The sequence below is a fragment of the Phyllostomus discolor genome, chromosome 2 (genome assembly GCF_004126475.2).
Source record: "Phyllostomus discolor isolate MPI-MPIP mPhyDis1 chromosome 2, mPhyDis1.pri.v3, whole genome shotgun sequence".
Taxonomy (NCBI): domain Eukaryota; kingdom Metazoa; phylum Chordata; class Mammalia; order Chiroptera; family Phyllostomidae; genus Phyllostomus; species Phyllostomus discolor.
This window is the reverse complement of record NC_040904.2, coordinates 86,183,623-86,203,010: the sequence shown is the minus strand read 5'-3', so window position 1 is coordinate 86,203,010 and position 19,388 is coordinate 86,183,623. Positions and strand designations below refer to the sequence as shown.

The 19,388-nt window shown below is 37.1% G+C and overlaps 1 protein-coding gene across 6 annotated transcripts in view; it reads left to right on the top strand.

The window, feature by feature from the left end:
• Positions 1–568: 568 nt before the first annotated feature.
• CBLB (Cbl proto-oncogene B) overlaps positions 569–19,388 on the top strand; it is a 212,646-nt gene continuing 193,826 nt past the window's right edge. Inside the window, exons 1-3 of one of the 6 annotated variants that reach the window (XM_028503384.2) lie at positions 569–711; positions 2,037–2,218; positions 15,879–16,129. In XM_028503384.2, the coding sequence (XP_028359185.1) occupies positions 2,051–2,218; positions 15,879–16,129 (419 nt within the window). In that variant the 5' untranslated portion in view covers positions 569–711; positions 2,037–2,050. Of the gene's footprint in view, positions 712–736; positions 1,110–1,205; positions 1,224–2,035; positions 2,219–15,878; positions 16,130–19,388 lie in introns of those variants that run through there. The other 5 variants (XM_036018039.1, XM_036018038.1, XM_036018036.1 and 2 more) reach the window with 5 other exon arrangements.

Here is a 19,388-nt window from a genome sequence, read left to right as displayed (position 1 = left end):
GGTGGGTGACTGTTGCTCTTTCTTTGACAGCCAACGAGAAGCCCTATCTTAGACCTGCTTGGCTGCGGTCCTGGGTAGAATAGTTTGGCAGCCCTAGGGAGATGAAATTCTTCAGCCTGGGACACGCCCAGATTAGAGAAGCAACACCCTCCCAGCCACTACTCTGTTGCTATGAAACAAAAGACTAGGAAGGTGAGCAAAAGCAGGAAGTCCCGCCTTTTAGTCCCGGTTGTCTTGGGCTACAGCTTCCAACTCACGCCCACCCGTCCAGTCCTTATTGGTCAGCTCCCTAGGGCGTTTGAATCTTTCCTTCCATTTCTTTTCCCTTTTCCACTTTTGTTCTCGGGTGATTCCAGTACCCCCATTTCCCTCAGAGTCCCTTTCCCTTTGGGCGCTACGACCAGTGGGCCTTCCTTCGGGGCCATTGTGTACTGTGGAAGACGTGGACCGGGTGGTAGCGCGCCGAGGACCGACACCTCCCGCCTATTGGCGCCGCCCTCTGTCTGGCTGTGTGAGACTTTACGGGATTGGTCCATTCCCGTACGGCCCCGCCCCTGGCCCTGCCCCGCGCCTGGGTGTCCGTGTGTGTAGCTTACGGGGGTGGAGTGTCCAGCGAGTGGTCTCCTCCTCCAGCTAAGTGCTGCTGCGGCGTCCCGCGGCCTCTCCGAGAGTCTGGCGGGAGGGGAGAGCGGGTGTGGATTGGTCTTAACGGTAATTGTTGCGTCTCCCCGTCTCGGTGGTGCGTTGCTCCTTCCTCGGGAGCGTGCGTTTAGGGCGATTGCTCCCTGCCCGGGTTTACCCACGTCCTGTGGGCTCGTGCGTATAGAGTCGGACTCGTGCACCCGGGAGTCTCTGGACAGATACGGTGTCGAGAGGCCAAGAGGGAAGTGGGCACCGGGGAGGCTCGACGTTTCTTTCCGGCCAGGGGGCCCAGGGGCAGCCAAGCGCGGGCCACTAGGAAGAGGGGACAGCCCCAGCTTCCAGCTGTCGTCTCCGCTGCAGTCACAATTTGAAGAGGGGTATTTAAAGAGCGGAACGGGGCCGGGCCCTGGGAGGAGGAAGAGGGAGTAAAGCAAGACGGGCTGCTAGAATCGCAGACAGCCCGGGGAGTGCTTCCACTCGGGAGCCGAACCCTTGAACGCCCCAGACAGATGGGGCTGCGGTTGCTGGAGGCGCGAGGGATAATTTGTTCTTTCTGCGTTCACCTTCCTCCTCCAGCTAAAGTCCGAAAAGTGGCAGGGGAGGGGCCTGAACGTGGAAGGGGTCACAGGCGTCCCGAAACAAAGCTTTGGACCGACCCCCCACCCCACAGCCTTGGGTGAGATAAGAGGCTAGGAGTGAAAGAAGTGAACTCGTCTTTCTGTGCCCGCTCATGTCAGTTTCTCACCCTTGCTTTTGAAATGGATTTTTTGTTTGTTTGTTTCTTAGTTCATTTAGCTCTTAACTTTGGGATAACTCCTCACTGCTTTGGCTTAAAGAATAGTATGTTCATGTGCCCGTACTTGGTGGTTTTAGCGGGGAATATTCCAAGTCCTGAGTCTTTGTTGACAACAGAGGTGCTTCTTACGCTTCTGTAGAAAAATCTTTACGTTTATATAACTTCGTGAAACCCAGCAGAGAGAAAGGGCGGTTTTCCAGTAAGTCTCCCAAAAATGTTTCCAGGGACTTCACTTCTAGTTTTTTGAAATGGAATTAAGGCAGGGAGGGGGAGAACATTATGTTGTTATCTAGTTGGAAGAAACCTATGTAAGTTTCTTCTTGTTGTTTTGACTTGGGTATTAATCAAGCCTTCCCTGCGTCTTTAACTCTTAGTTTTCCAAAAGCAAATCTAAGTCTATTGCAACTTAACCTTTTGTGTGTAGAGATTGAAAGTGCAAATTCACACTCGATTTAAAAGTTGGATCTGGGACCCTGGATTTTGTTCTTACTGAAGAAGGGAGGATGTAGCATGTGCTAGTTAACCAGATCAACTTTCTGTTGGCTAAGTATTTTCATGACCAGCTAACTTTTCTTTTTAAAAAATTTTCCTCTCAAAGAACTAAGATTCCAGATGGCAAATTCTATGAATGGCAGAAATCCTGGTGGCCGAGGAGGAAACCCTCGAAAACCACGCATTTTGGGTATTATTGATGCTATTCAAGATGCAGTTGGACCCCCTAAGCAAGCAGCGGCAGATCGCAGAACTGTGGAGAAAACTTGGAAACTCATGGACAAAGTGGTGAGTTTCTGTCTGTGCCTATACTTGGCCCTGTTCACCCTGAATGTGGTTTCTCCAGCTTTATTTATACCGCTAATTAATAATTGTTATGGTGACAGTCTTTTGATTTGGATTGACCATGTTTCTTACATCCACTGTGTGTTTTAAAAAGTTGGATTCAGAGCAAAGACTTTTTTCCCTTTTGTCTTCCTCTTTAAGGATCCAAGTTCCTCTACATGACTCAGATATGCAAAGTTTTTACTGTTGGCTGCTCTTTGTTGGTGCATGGCCATAGAATACTTTGGAAGTGTTTGTTCTATCTGACATGAAGTTGTGTTGCTATTAGATAACAAAAGAGTGCAAACAAATAATATAAGAAGTCTTTGATGGGCTGCTTATGACAACCACAATGTGTGATGCTGAGAAATCTGCAGGGGAAAAAGCAGATCAGTCCTTACATGAGGAAGCAGTATTTGAGAGAGTTTCCATTTTCATCTTTGAGAATTTGTCTTCATTAAGAAACTTTTTTTGTTGTTGTTAATGGGAGAGTTAAAGTTTCTTTCATCTCTTCCATTTTGAAACAGGAAACCTTTTTGATTGCACATTGTTTATCGTGAAAGGAAAATATATGATGGAGGTGTGGGGCTGAGAGTATCAGAAACCTCTGTGGTTTCTGCATGTTGCTTTCAGATGAACTACAATTTCACAAGAAGAAATTAGGCCAGATGTCAGAACCAGAATTAATATTACTTGCTTTTGAAGCAGTAGTTCTGTCCCCTAACATGTTGGTAAATGTTTTAGCACCTTATGGCTTTATTTCATAGATATATAGGGCTAATTATACATTTACTTGAGTCAGGGTTCTTGATATCTTTACGATTAGGAAGTGGAGGTTTAAAAAAAGCATTCTTTTGTAGGGATATACTAAAGCCTCCATGAAATCAAGTGGTATCAGTCACCTTTATTTTTGTTTGTAACGGTGTGCAAATACTTGCTTCAAAAAGCCAGTGTTGGTGGTATTAAAAATACAGGAAGATGATAAGATTTACCTTATTTTCATTTATCCTTAGGGAAAGTACAAATGGATAGGTGAATGATAGGCTTGTTATTATTCTGTGTCTGGTGGTGCTAAATGCAGAGCCAGGGTATTTTTGCCAGAAAAGTACCCTTAGTTTTGGGCTTAATTGTGACCTATTTAAGCTTCTGCCAATTTATTCAAATTGTGATATTAAAGTGCTCCAGATAGAATGATGTCATAGTGTCAGCACTGCAACTTGCTGCTTGAGGTCAGATTTTGACTTTAGCATTGGATACTTAAGAATGAGGAGTATGTAGTTGAGAAAATTGCATTTATTTGGCAGACACAATACTAGCTGTCTTTGCTTTTCTCAAGAGTATGCAATTGAAGTCACTCTCAATGCATAAACCATTATTTGGGTGTAAGAGAAGGAATACAAGGTTTTTCTCTAACCTATCTGTTTTTTGAGTGGGGAAGAAATGGGTCAGATTCTCCCAGGAAGCTGCTCCTCCCACTCTACCCCTTTCTTTGAATGGGCAGAATTTGTACAGAACATCAAATGAAAACAATTTATGTAAGGAAGTGGTGAGCTGTAGTTAATATAAAGTTGTTATTTGTACACTAAAAATGTGTGTATAATTTTGGTCTGTAACTGGTTATTAACATAAGTTTTATCCACTTTTATTTATTTCACTATGGGTTCTGGTAAAATAGATGGGTCTTTGATAGTTAAGCTTCTGCCATTTTTTATTTTATTAACCCTTTTGTGGATTTGGGTTTAGCCTCTCCATTTGAGAAATTTGACTTACAAGGAAATCTATTACCTCAAGTCCACTTAGTGGAATGTGGGTTGGGGTATTGGCAAAGGTGTATTGTATGGTTTTACCCTATTTGTCTTCATTATTTGTCAATGATGAAATTGTTGTGTTCACTTATGAATGCGTTCGTGGGCTTTGTGGAGGGAAATTCCATAAACCATTATAAAGGAGCTCAGTTTATTTGTTACTTTTTCATCACATAGTAATAAAAGGCATTGATAATTACTAATTAAAATATATTTTATTTAATTGTGTAATATAGAAGCCTTTCCCACATGTATTTATCTTTTCTTCTTTGTCAGTGATGAAGGAAGCGGTTCATAATCTCAACATTGTCCTAGTGATTACATCAGGACCTTTATTGTTAGTCCAAAAGTTAATCTCTTGACACATTAACTGTTTTGTAAAACAACTGCAATAGTATGAGTTTAGCTCATGAATAACAGAAAATTGTAATTTCAGGTCTAACTATTAGTGATGTAAAAGGCAGGGTTAGGTGTTTAGTTAGCGGGTTTTGTTTTTTTTTTTATGAAGTCTCTTCAAAGGCAGATCTTAGAAGTGTAAATAAAAAATACGCTTTAAGTTTAGTCTGTCTCACCTACATACGCAGTTAGATAACTTATTTTACAGGGGATATGAAGCAGTCCAGTGAAGCAGTCCAGGGTATAGTTTTACCATACCTTGGCCTATGGAGTTTAAAATGGTCAACTGAGGTTCCAGTTCCAAGTAATTGTTACGTTTTTAGAAGGAAGGCTTTCTATACAAGGTCACTGAGAGTTGGAGGGATTAATTGCTCAGTGTGTTCTTTACAAGATGTAAAATGTAACAAAACTTCAGTTGCATTGAACATAGTAAATTTACTGAGAAAAAGAATACTAGCGTATCCCAAAGCCTCTCGTATTTTCTGGCCTTAGCTGTATGTGTCACTGTAAGTCAGTAGCTGACCCCAAATTCTTTCAAGTCAGTTCATGTCTATTTGATACAGTGATAGAACTGTGATCTGGGTTCAAATATCCTGAAATGTGGGTCTCTTCCAAAGTATTATGGAGATGGGGTTTCTTAAACATTTATTGAGGGCCTACTGTGTTTGTATTAAGTACTGAGGATGCAAAGCTAGGTAAGATACAATAACTCTGCCCTTGACCTGTCAAGGAATTCAGAAACTAGCTTCAGAACCAGGCATAAAAATGGATAATTGCCATGTAGTACGGAAAGGGCTGTAATGCAGACTTATACAAAATACAGTGGGAGCAATGTAGAAAACAACCACCTTGTTTTCTGGCCACTGTTGAGACAGTTGTCTGTCTGGATTCTGCTGGACACTGCCTTTAGGAACAGCATTATTGTACTCTTGGATACGCATATGCTGAGGTAAGGGTAAGGAAATGATTGCTAATCAATGTGGTAGGAATGATAATTTATTAATGTGAGGTTCCTGAGCAGGAATTTCACAAGCATGATAGAAAATGGAGGAAACAATTTTCTATCTAATAGATACTAAATGTACTGAGCATATGCGGCTGTCCAGGAAATTAAAAAATAATTAATTGAAGCCTAAGAGCAAAGCACGTTGAGTACCTGCCTACATTTTTGTCTTGCTGTCCTTGTCATTTATTTGAAATTACATTACTGAGTTTTAAAAGCCTTTAAAAAGTTAAGCCAAACAGCCTTTTGTGCCTTTTACCCTCAGTACATTTAGTATATTTGTCAAGTTTTGAATATAATTCATACTCTATCTTTATAACTTCATTGTGACCATAATGTATTTTAAAGTTTGTCAACCAAAGAAGCTTGGATTATATGTAAGTATTTGTTGGGTTTGAGAATATCATCTTTGTTGGGCCCTTGGGACAGGGAATACCATTCATTTAAATAATTCTTCACATGTTTTCTTTTCCTTAGTGAATCTGTTCTGTGTCAGCAGAATTGTGGGCCCTAGTAGGTTCAGACAGATGATAACACATCAAATACCTGGGCAACTTTGTTTAGTACTGAGTTAGTTTTTTAATTTGTGCTTAAATAAATGAAGTGATCCTACAGTTTGCTACTGTCACTTTTATTTTCTTTAGTTTTATTTTTAGAAAATTTTATAGAATTTATTGGGGTGACATTGGTTAATAAAATTATATCGCTTTCATGTGTACAATTTATACTACATCATCTGTATATTGTGTTGTATATTCACCACCCAAAGTCAAATCTTTGATTAGCATTTATCCTCTTCTACATCCCCCAACCCCTTCCCTTGTGGTAATCACCATATTGTTCTCTGTGCCTCCTATGAGTTTTCTCCCTCAATCTTGTCACCTTTTTTAACCCAGCCCCCCCTCCTCCAACAGCTGTCAATCTGTTCTGTATTACTATGAGTCTATTTCTATTTTTTGTTTGTTTATTTACTTTCTTTGTTAGATTCCACATAGAAGTAAAATCATATGATATTTATCTTTCTCTGACTGACTTATTTCACTTAACACAATGCTTTCCAGGTACATCCATGCTGTGTTACTTATTACTTTCAGAAAAAGCTTTTGATAAAATAAAAATAAAAAATTTAAAGCAGTTCTCCCAAGAGTTACTTTGGATTATCCTTGTTATATAGGGCATTTGCATAGCAGACACCTTACACAGTTAGTAGTATTTTAACTGGTATAAAATTGTAATCATCCAGATTTTGAATCAACTTACTTTACATTAGAGTCCCTTTATATACTGCCTATTGGTTTTCTCTTTCATTTACCATATCTGAACTGTAGAGAGAGATTCATAATCATACGATCCTGTAAAATGTAGTAAGTGCTGTAGTATGTGAGGCAGTGTGCAGTGGAGGCAAAAAGTTGATGTAGAATGCAGCATGGTAGAGGTGCTAACCAACTATTAATTTGTATGTTTTGGGTTCCAATGAGGTAGAGAATATATAGGTTGAAGGGATGATAGGTAAAGGGATATTGTGGAGTGAGAGAAGGTACGTTAGAGAAAGATGAAGAGGCTTTACCACTCTGTCCAGGAATTTGAACTTTATTTGCCAGACAAAGAACCATTGCAGTCTTTGAACAGAGAAAAAGTCAAGCTATGGTGTGATAGATTACTCTCTTGAATCTACAGAGAAGGATTAAGATAAAAGAAACTTAAAAGTAGGAATAATAATCAAGAGAAATTAAGACAGACTGGACAAGAAATAATGAAGGGCTAAGCTAGGAAATTGACATTAGAAAAGGCAAGTGCTGGTTCCAAGGGAGGAGGCTTTTTGGAGGTAAAATTCACAGGTCCTGCTGACCCTTTAGACATACAGAATGAAAAAGAAGGTGAAGTGAAAGTGACTCTTGAGGTTTTCAGCCTAGTTGACTCTGAAGGCAGTGATGCCCTTAATGATTTAAGGAACATAGGAAGAAAAAGAGGAAGCTTGGGAGTTGGTGCATGATAAGTTTGTTTTTGACCATGTTCAGTTTGACATGCCACAGTGAAATACAGTTTTTTCTTTATTTTTATTGATACTATTACAGATATCCCCAATTCCCTCCCCCCCTCCTTTGCCCCCCTTCCTTCACCAAATCCCTGGCCCACCTTACTTCTGGCCATCAGAATGAAATGCATTTTTTTTGAGATTTTATTTATTTATTTTTAGAGAGGGAAGGGAGGGAGATAGAGAGAGAGAGAGAAACATCAATGTGTGGTTGCTGGGGGTCATGGCCTGCAACCCAGGCATGTACCCTGACTGGGAATCGAACTTGCGACACTTTGGTTCGCAGCCTGCGCTCAATCCACTGAGCTACGCCAGCCAGGGCTCTGATGCATTTTGAAGTCAGAAAATTGTGCAGTTTAAGAGAGAAGTTGAAACTAGAGACATGTTTGGTGGATATGCCCATTGAGGTAGCATGTCAGGCTACAGAACAGCAAGAGATTTGCAAGGCAGAGTAGAAGGTGAGAGAGCAAAAGTCAGGGATTGGAAGTTTTGGCTGTGTGTAATGTTGTATTTGTAATTAGATGACAGTGAAGGAAAAAGAATCTCTCAAAGAACAGTGATGAAAGAGGGAGGAAAAGAATTAGAGCATTGGATTTCTTGGGTAGAGACAGCTTCAATAAGGAGGTAGTTTCAAATTCGTAGAAAATCAAATTCAAGTGGAGAAAACTAGGTAGGATGAAAATTTAAGAAGTCATTGAATTTCATGAGTAGAGACCACTGTTGGTCTTTCAGAGTAGTTTCACTTTAGGGGATGGGGCTAGATTAAGAAGAATGTGTGGAATATTTAAAAATTGTTTTAAAATTTTGACAACTAGGGAAGGAAGTAAGTTATGGTAGCTTAAAGGTTTGAGCAGAGTATAACCGTGTGTGGGGGGTGCTATCGGAGATGTTAGTGGATTATGGAGAAGGGGTATAGGGAGGGAATGACTTCAGATGTAACAGAAGTAGAAACAATGGATAAATTGGCATCATCGATTATAAGGGTGGGAGGGAAAGGCTAAGAACATGTAAAAGACTACTAAACTTTTGGTAGATCACTAACTTCTCGTTAGACAAAAGGAAAAAAGAAAATAAACAGACCTTTTGAGGGAATTTGTAAATTTTATGTTGGGTTTGCAGGAAGTGGTTTAAGATACAACATTTTTAATGCTTATACCATGTTTTAAAATTGTATGTTATAGAATAAACACTATATATTTTAACCAGTCTTCTAGCAATAAGTTGGTAAATAAATAAAACATTGAAATGGAAACCATTTCTCACCTTGTACATTAAAATCATCTTAGAAACATACTGTGACTTAAATGATGCCAAGATGGTATTTTTATCTACTCTGCTTGGTCATATATTTAAGTATTTACATTTTTTTAGATATATTTGTAAGTTGCTGTTTTTTTCCTAGCAATGAGAAAAGCATTTTGAAAATATCTGAATATCTGATTAAATTTTTAGCTCTTCATCAAGTTAATACTAAAATAATTGTTAAGCTCACTCATATTATCTACCAATAGCAATAACAAAAATAATTATTAAATTAAATGTATTACCCATTAAAAATTTTTATGTCAGCATTGTTGGAAAAAAGCACCAACAGTATAAATTGAGGATGGGTTCGGAAGAACTGACAGGTAGGCTTATTCAAATTCATAAGGGCTTTAATAGGAGAAACTTACATACACTGGGGCAGAGCAGCTGCTCCCAATGGTGGCCTGAAGAAAGAATCCACACCCCTCCCGGGACAGTGCCTTTTTATAGGGGGTTAGTAGTGAAACCATATAGTGGGTCCTCAAGTGGACCACCAGAAAGAACATTGCATTCCTAAGCTAACAGATAACTTCAGGCAGTTATCCTGCTATATACACTCAATAGCCTCCTTCCTGGGGGCATGACGTTTATCTTTGGGCACATTCCGATTTTCTGAGTAGTCAGCCAAGCCTGAGGCTGCAGAGAGTTAAGAGTCCAGCATTTCCCAAATGCCTTTCTGTGGGAGCCATATTGTATCTAATGTAAGTTCTCCTACAAGGATGTACTCTGGAGAACTGCCTTGGGCTTATTAGCTTTATTTGCTGCTTTCCTGCACCAGCATTTCATACTTTTAAAGAGTTTCAGGTAGTATGAAGAACTTCAGGAAGTAAAAGAGCTCTTAATGATCAATAGAATGGTCAGTATCTTTGGTCTAATTCTCATACATTTGCAAAACCTGCAGGGATTTTGCCATGTTGTGGTATAATATAAACTGTGTAAGGAGAAGAAATACTAAAGAGTAGTGCGTGTCAACTATGTGTCAGGTTCTGTGCAGAGCACTTTACTTTTCCTCTTCTAAAAATTAGAACATCCTAAGAGGTTTCTAGAAGAAGAAACTGACTCAAGGTTATAAAGCTAGTAAATGGAAGGGCTACCTCTTAGGTTCCATTGATTCTAATGCCTGTGTTCATAGTATGCAGATTCAAGCACACTGTTCCATGGAGTAATGTGATTTGGCCTCTTTCCATGAGTAGTAAGTCAAAAGCATCTTTACCCCCTATATTTGATATGAGAAATTCTTCTCTAAATTTTGCACTCAATTTTTATACAGGTTTATTCAATCTATTATAGATTTCCTATTCATATTATTAGCCTACTTCTGATAGGTTCTTCCTTTGTTCCTTTCCTTTTACTCCTCCTTCCCTTCATCGAATATTTATTGCACATTTATATACAAGATTGTACATTAGGTGATGGAGATAGACCAGTGAGATAGATATATTCTCCACCCTTAAGGAAGTTCCATTCTTACTTGGAAGAAAGATTGTGAGCAAATGAATACACAGTTGGCATTTTAATTACAACTAGTCAGTTATTCTGTGGTGCTTCCTATATACATCTTCTAAAGACACCTTCCTTGAAAACCACAAAGGAACTGCTAGTTTCCTCCAAATCCTACTATAATTAATAAATTAGACTCATAACCAATTTTACATGCTATCTTTCTTGTTTTGCCCAACTGATATTCTATGTAGAAAGAGTTTTGTATTATTTTTATACTTTTTACATTTTTATATTTTATATATTTTTGTACTTTTGTACTTAGTGATGATTTGCCAACTTCAAATGGAAGGAACACAAACTACTCATAGATGCATTTTATCATGATGATGTACTTTTATGTGACTGCAGTAAGGAACCTCTTACAACATTGGCATGAGAAGCAGAGACAAGGCATTCCTTCAGGGTTTGGGTATTGTCTTTTAAAATGGGGTATTTTGCTTCATGGGTACATTTCTTGATTTAATATAACTAAATGTTCCATGAAGTGAGGTGTGTTTCATAATGAAAGTCTGCTATAGTGTAGATGCAATTCCCCCTTGATGATGAAGTTTCCATTTGCTTCAGTAGACTTTCTTCATATGTTTTAGGGCCTGGTTTGAACCTTGTTTGCAAGAAATATGTTAGGTGATCTAATACCTTTTTGTTATGTTTTCGCAGGAAATTTTAATTAAGGCAGAGTCAGGAAATTCTTAAATGTAAGAGTGTTCCAAGAATAATTGATGGCTTTGAGAATTCTAGTATATTTGTTTATATTTGTGCTTTTGCTTTAGTATGGTTTACTATATGTATATAATGTGTGTGCGTATAAATTCATACGTCTATTGAAATATATAGTATGTATAGATTAGACGTATTTTTATGTGTGTCAAACAGTGCATACATTATAATATAGAGTGCTCTCCTTAAATATCTTTAAATACATTTAAATAAATACACCAGGCAATTATATAATGTAATGGAGACAGTGCTTGACTCTTAAGTCTAGGCATCTGAGTTCTGAGCAGTAAATTCAACTGGGTTCTATTTCTGTGTTTTAGTGTTGTCATGTCAAAAGGAGGGAGTGGGTCTTGGTGATCTCCAAGGTCATGTTTAGGTAGCTCAAATCCTTTTGAGTCAGTGACTATTATGGAATTTTTAGCCCAATTCCAGTACTATTTTGCTTTTTATTTCAGAATCAAAGAGTAACATTGCTAATGAACCAATCTTTTTTGTTTTTTTAGGATTTTATTTATTTATTTTTAGAGAGGGAAGGGAGGGAGAAAGAGAGAGAGAGAGAAACATCAATGTGGGGTTGCTGGGGGTCGTGGCCTGCAACCCAGGCATGTGCCCTGACTGGGAATTGAACCTGCGACACTTTGGTTCGCAGCCCGGGCTCAGTCCGCTGAGCTACGCCAGCCAGGGCTGAACCAATCTTTTCATGCACCCGTTGGTGCCCTAAAAAGTTTATTATTATACTATGTGACTGAAGATTTGTTCTTTGTGTAAGCTTTTCTGGGTTGGGACCAACTTTTTATTCTAGGGAGTGACTTACATATTTCCAGAAGAGGTCTAAGTTGCTGGAATCAGAACTTGAACCTTGTGGTGAGCTTGATTTTTTTTCCTTAATATACTGCTTTTTGAAAAGCAATTTTTCTTTCCCTGGCTTTCACAGTTCCTTGAACATTGCAGGCACTTAATAAATATTTATTGAATTGAATCTGACCTGCTTAGAAGTCATAGTCCTGGTGTAGGGTTATTCATTTTCAGCAGGAGCTGTCATAAATCACAGAGTTTAATACTAATGCACCTGATGAACTGCACACGCAGCGGCATGTGGTAGTTCAAATTTGCACTTTCCCAAGTGCAAATTTAGAAAACTGTGATCTAAAAGGGCCTTGGTGAACTGACTCTAGCCTATTTCAAATCTATTTGTACCCCTCATCCATGGGTTTCTTGCGTCCCCACCTTTTTGAATGATTGCTTTGACTCTGCTCTTCACACACCCTGTACTCTGGTGCCTCTCAAGCCTTTGCACACCCCTTTGTCTGGAATATTCCCTTTACAAATTTAGGTATGCCTTTCTTAACACTTCCGTGTATAAACAGGTGAGCTGCATCATTTCTCCTCTAGTACTTTGTACGTTCCTTTTTTGCAGTACTCATATTCTGCTGTAATCAGAATTCTTTTCTAAACCACTAGTCTTTTTCAGAAAATTGGAGAACAGGCCTGTGATTTATTCCTTTCTGTATTCCCTAGGGCCCGAAACAATGCCTGTCACAAACATTTGTAGAGTCAAAAAGTCAGTCTTGAAGTTCATGTAAATTTGCAAATGGAATAAAATAAAAAATGTAAATGAGTTTTACTAGAAATCATCAATTACATGTCTGATTCTAATTAAATTGTGATATAGTTAGAAAGAAGATCAGCCTGAGATTCAGAAGATGTAGGCTCTTGTGTTGGATTAATGACTTTTTTATAGTCCCTTAATCTTTGTAGTTCTTAGTTTCTTTATCTGAAAATGAATGGATTGGACAGGATCTTTACTAAGATCCCTGCAAGCAAGAATTACATTGCTCCTAAGTTAATTACAGAGAACTAGGTCTCTTCTGCCAGACTCTTTGAGGCAGGAAGTATGTTCTAATCATCTATAATTTCCTGGCACAAAGCTTAGTACCTGGTATATAGTATTTATTCAAACAATGTTACTGAATAAAGCGATAAATTCTTACAGAGTGTTATAATTTAAATAAAGCAAATGAGAAAAAGGTCAGGTAGGTAATGGTAAATTAACAATATGTAACATTTAAAAGGATCTGTTAAAGAACAGTTATTTGGAATGTTTGAAAAAAGTACCTGAATATTATTTTTGAATTATGGTTTTTGTTGGCCATGGGAGAAATTTTTTATTCATCAGTTAAAATATTCAACAGTAGAGGAAATGAATTTGCAACCACCTAGTTCCCTAACTACAAGTTAATAATTTATCAATTATTAATATGTTGTAATATCTGCAATATCTGTAATATCTGTAACATGTTGAACGAAGTTTGATGTTGCTGAAATTAAACTGCTCCTGCTATAGGATGTTGGTAGTAATGTTTCTGAAAATTGTACACAGTCGTTATACTAACTTTCAGTTTTAAGAACTGAAAAACTATATCCTGTTTCAGCCAGGATTTGTTAAATCATTGACATATTTGTGACACTGTTAGGCTTCAGTGGAGAAGGAGCATCTCTGATTATATCAAAAAGTCATAAAAATAAGCGTGTATAAAAGTTTCATTGGCCCTTTTAAGTGTACCTTTGTAAAAATTTGGCAGTTTTTGATAAATTATTTGCTGTCTCAACTTTTCTGTTTGTTTAGGAGATCAAAATAATATTTTTACATTTAAACTATGCCTGTACCTTTGAGTTATTGATTTGAATAATTGTGTAGTTTAAACATGAAAATAAGGAAGTAATGTAATCATACTATTTATGTATAATTTATATATATGTACACCCATACAGTATTCCAGAATCAACCAAGCCATCTATATTTCTGTTTTACTTCTGTGCAATATACTAGACAATTGTGTTTTAGGCACTGTATGCAAAAAGGACAAAGACATGAAAATGCCTTCAGTGAATGTGAGAACTGTTTCTCTTAAATTAGGCTGATGCTTGATAGTTTGAACAAGATTTTTCTTCCCACAAAAAATAATTGTATGGCTATTTATTAAAGAAAGCAAGTGAGGCTACTTTTTTTCATTTGTTGTTTCCTTGACTTTTAATTTGTGGTTCTTGAAAGTATTATTTTTCAACTGCCTTCTATTTGGCCCAGGCACTTTTATGAATACCCAGCAGTGGATCCATGCTTTGCAGAACTTGAAATTTGGAGAGATCCTTTTAATAAAAAAGAATACAAATACAAAAGTATAAATACAAAACTGGGTATGAGAGTGTATTTTCATAGAACAATAAAGTATAACTTTAATATAATTTATATTTTGATTCTCTTCCATTGTCCACATATAATTCTAGTTCTGGGTACCACTGGCCACATTCAAATGACCAGATTTTACCTGGACCTTCCTCTTCCCATGCAGGGCTAGTCAGCACCATGGCTACTTGAAATATTCTAGAAGCCATTCTTTCGCCAAACTGATGACAATAATTTAACTAGTTCCAGAAAGGACTATGTACTTCACATATACCTTTCACTAAAGCTAAAGTAAATGTATCTCAACTCAATTTCTAGTTAGCCAGATTCCAAAAAAACCCCAGTGCCACCCAACAGAAAGTGAAATGTGATGCAAGTAAAGTCACTCTAGAAGAAGACAGCCAAGTTAACCACTGTTAACCAATTGCATTTAAGGTATCTTGCTCTTGAAACTTTTACAATAAAAAAAAAATAAGGCCTTTAAGAGTCAAGTGTCTGAGGGGCCCTCAAGTTTACACTTCACTAGCTTCTCAGTAAATCTGCCTGTGTGTGTACATTTTGCCTCTTGTAAAAGTGTGCGTTCTACACTATGTATGGTCTTGTGCCTGTCCAATGATTTCATTAAATAATTACTGGTTTCTTACCCACCCCCCACCCCCCCACCCCTGTTCAAGGGGTAAGAATGAGATATGTTAATTTTGACCAAATCACATGGACAAGTGGAAGTGAATTCAGTAGTTGAATTACTATGTTTCCTTGCTAGCAGAAGGTATTTTCAGTTCTGCAGGCAGCCCTCACACCCCAGTGGTTGTGTGGCACCTGAGTGACTGAACCGTTAGGCTGCACCGCAGGTTTGTCAGCATGGGACATAATCTGGGGAGGTGGAAAAGACTCATTCTAACCTGACACCTATTACTACTTAATGACTCATTTATTAAAAATGCACCTCTTTGTTTTATTCTCCTCAGGGTTAGGAACAATATACCAAAACATTAATTAAAATCAATGAAAGTATTTTAGCTGGGAGTTCAATGTAGTAAAATAATGCATAAATATGAAACAATGGTTACCAGTAGAAGAGGCTCATTTCCTCATTTTTATTTAAAAAAGTGATTTAGTGGTATACAATAATTAACACCCTGAAGTTCTATTAAACCGTGAACAGTAAGACATTGTAAAAGAGAGAATGAAATCTTAGGGGTTGAAAGTAAAGGTATGATGTCAGAAAAATTGAGCAAAAACAAACTCATGGGCACGGACAATAGAATGGTAGTTACCAGGGGGAAAGACAGGTTGGGGGAGGTAGAAGAGTGTAAAAGGACAATAAATGGTGATGGAAAGAGACGATCTGGGCTGATGAACACATGATATAGCTTATAGATGATGTATTATATAATCGTACACCTGAAACGTATATGAATTTTATTAACCAATGTCACCCCAATGAGTTCAATTTAAAAAACTGAATGGGAGGAGAAGAAAATGGGATTTAATTGTATTAAGGTAGATGCAGGTGTTTGTCAACTCTTTCCGGATTGTTGTTAATAATTTTAAGATCAAAATTTATATTATGGAAAGTGAGGAAATAAGACATAGATTACCAAGTTTCTCAGTTTTTCCCTGAAAGAATGTATTGTAGTTCATATGAAATGTTTTATTTTTGTCTTTGTTTTTAGGTCAGACTGTGTCAAAATCCCAAACTTCAATTGAAAAACAGCCCACCATATATACTTGATATTTTACCTGATACATATCAGCATTTGCGACTTATATTGAGTAAATATGATGACAACCAGAAACTTGCCCAGCTCAGTGAGAATGAATATTTTAAAATCTACATTGATAGTCTAATGAAAAAGTCAAAACGAGCCATAAGACTCTTTAAAGAAGGCAAGGAGAGGATGTATGAAGAGCAGTCACAGGACAGGTAAGAATACTTCAGATTTTATGTCTTGGTGTTAATTAAGGTCATCTGTGTTGCTTTTTATTTCATAGGTAGCATGAACATCACCATGCTTGTTTTTGGGGAAATACCATTTCATTTGTGCATGTACTTTTTACATTATTTAAATAAACCTTCTAGGTTTACATAAATTTATGATGATAGTTTTTGAGATAGTGTTCTTATTTTTTAATAGATTTTATATTTTAGAGCATATTTAGATTTACAGAAAAATTATGTGGAAAGTACAGAGTCCTCATATACCCTTTCCTCTCAACATGCAGTTATTCCTATTGTTAATATCTTGCGTACTGTGCTACATTGGTGACAGTTGATGAACTTTATTGATGCAGAATTATTAACTAAAGTTCATAGTTTATATTAGGGTTCACTGCTTTAAAAATATCACAAGTCTCTGTGGTTTAGCCTTATTACAAAGTCATATAGTTTAAATCATGTCATGTAATACTTTCAGACTGGCTTCATTCACTTAACAGTAGCTTGATAGCTCATTTATTTTTATCCCTGAATAATACTAATTACAAAGGCATACCAGTTGATTCATTTATTTGTTGATGGACATCTTGGTTCCAAGTTTTGGCAATTATTGATAAAACTGCTATAAATATTTATATGCCAGGTTTTAGTGTAGGCATAAGCTTTTAGCTCATTTGAGTAAATACCTAGGAGCATGATTGCGTGATCTGTGGTAATCCTATTTAGCTGTGTAAGAAACTCCCCAACTGTCTTCCAAAGTGACTATAACATTTTACATTCCTGCAGGCAATGAATGAAGGTTCCACATTGCTTCATATCCACCGGTATTTGATACTGGAGACACTGTCTTTAAGACAGAGTCTTGACTGAACATATGGGTGTGGTGGATGTAGGTGGGAGATGTACGATAGCATCAGCTCTCATACCTGTCTGTGGAGGGAGAAACTGGGCTGAGGTGACATCAACAGACTCCTTATTTTTGTAGCTATAATTCTTGACTTAGAAACTCCTCATCAAAGTTTATTGTTTGGTTAATTCAATTTTAAATTTTGTGATCTACCTTAAACCAAATAAAATAATAGTTTTTTTATTTCTGGGATATTTTAACTGTATCTAGAATATTCACTGATAGTGATAATTTACTTAACTTTCTAAACTGAAAAACAAATGTGGTATTAATTTAAATATATAATATCTTAACATAAGCTGAATGTCAGTTTAAGATACTTAACCTCTCTGGATTTTAGTTTATTTTTATATATAGAAAAATCTCTGAGAAACCTGTAATGTTCCTTTCAGATTGGAAAAACTAGCCTAATGAAACATAGGTTTTTATAAGAGAAAATTCAGTTATCTAGGTATTTGGACTTGGAAGTTGTCCGTAAAACAACCTAGAGTGAGTAAACCTATCTAATTTAAATATAGAAAAACTCTTTGCCAAATGTAAAATGTCATGAAGTGTTACTTATTTATAATTTGCTCTGTAGATTAGTGATGAACGCCAACATAATCATAGGAGTTTAACCAGTTATCTAGCTGTGGGTTCATCACTTAATATTCTTGGACCACAATTTACACATCTTGAGGGTGGTGAATCTTCCAATTGCCTTTTAGCTTTTTTTTTTTTTTAAGATTTTATGTATTTATTTTTCGAGAGGGGAGGGAGGGAGGGAGGGGGAGAGAGAGAGAGAGAGAGAGAGAGAGAGAGAGAGAGAGGGAGAGGGAGAGAGGGAGGGAGGGAGGGAGAGAAAGAGAGAGACAGAGGGAGAGAGAGAGAGAGAGAAACATTAATGTGCGGTTGCTGGGGGTTATGGCCTGCAACCCAGGCATGTACCCTGGCTGGGAATCAAACCTGGGACACTTTGGTTCCCAGCCTGCGCTCAATCCACTGAGCTACCAGCCAGGGCTGCCTTTTGCTTTAAAGCTCTAAGATTCTTTCTAGGACCACCCAGGTGAATTTGGATTGTCACAAGGAGCTGGAAGAAAGAGGGAGACATAACATAGTGATTGTTTCTTCTTAGAGACCTTTCAGGAATGGCCAAGATTATGGGAAGCCAGATACTTGTTTAAAACTATATTTTCACTTTGTAGTTCTAACACTGATCTAGTAAGACTAAGTTGTTTTAGAAACATCATTATAGTCCTTATTCAGATTTAGTAGCCCTGAAATTCTTTCTGGTCCAGCAAGATAATCCATTAACTTTTACATTTTAGGGTACTAGGACAGTGAGAAGGTATGTAACTTCTAGGAATTTGTGTTGATACAATGTTTTAATTGGATGTAGTAATATATGATGTGGTAAATTTGTATCCCACTTTTACATCTTCTATAGTAACAAGAAACATTTTCTAACTCATTAGATGTCTTGTAACAACCATTTCATGTATACATTTTGATATTTTGGGGGTTTGTGTAGGAGCGTATCATGGGGGACTGTGTAAACTTTGGTTGTGTGTAGATATCTGTAGATGATGAGAGATTGCAAAATGCTAACAGATAACATTGAGACCCCTCTTTAAATTCTGTGTTGTAAGTAACTGTCACTTTGCTAAAGTTGACCCTAAGACAAAGGTTATTAGTTTCTTTGCTGGTATAGCATTCCTGATTGGATTTTACTGTTGTATATGTCCCATATTTTGATAATGCTTTGTGGCCAGCTGTATTTATGCAACACTTACATCTGGTAAATATCTGATCGTAGTTTATAATGTACCATTCTTAGTACACCATAACAAGGACATAGGTTTTTGATTTATCTTTCTTTTGGTAGTAATATGTTTTTACACATTCACTTCCAGGTTCTGCTAGGGTTCCAAATGCAAACTGAGACTAAAGTGTGTCATTGTATATGGAACTCTTGGGTATTTTGCTCTATAGAATATAAAAGAAACTTCTTAAAATGTTATCATAGTTGACATGCAACAGAGTATTCTATTTAGTAGAATGACTTATCTAACATGTATGCCACACTAATTATTGGGAATATTATAAATTCTCCAATCTTTTTTTTTCAATTCTGCAAATAATATCACTGAGGACATTAGTATTATTGCTAAAAATGACGGACAGTAATAGTAGAAATAGTAATTTGGAGTTCAGTGACTGCACCAGTATTTTCTCTAGTGATTTGGTACTTTATGAAAGAAAATTGTGCTGGATGAATACATGAATAAAAATGTTTATTTTAATGTCCCTGTTGTATCAAAAATAAGCTCTGGATTTGTTTTAAATGTAAGGGGAAAAAAA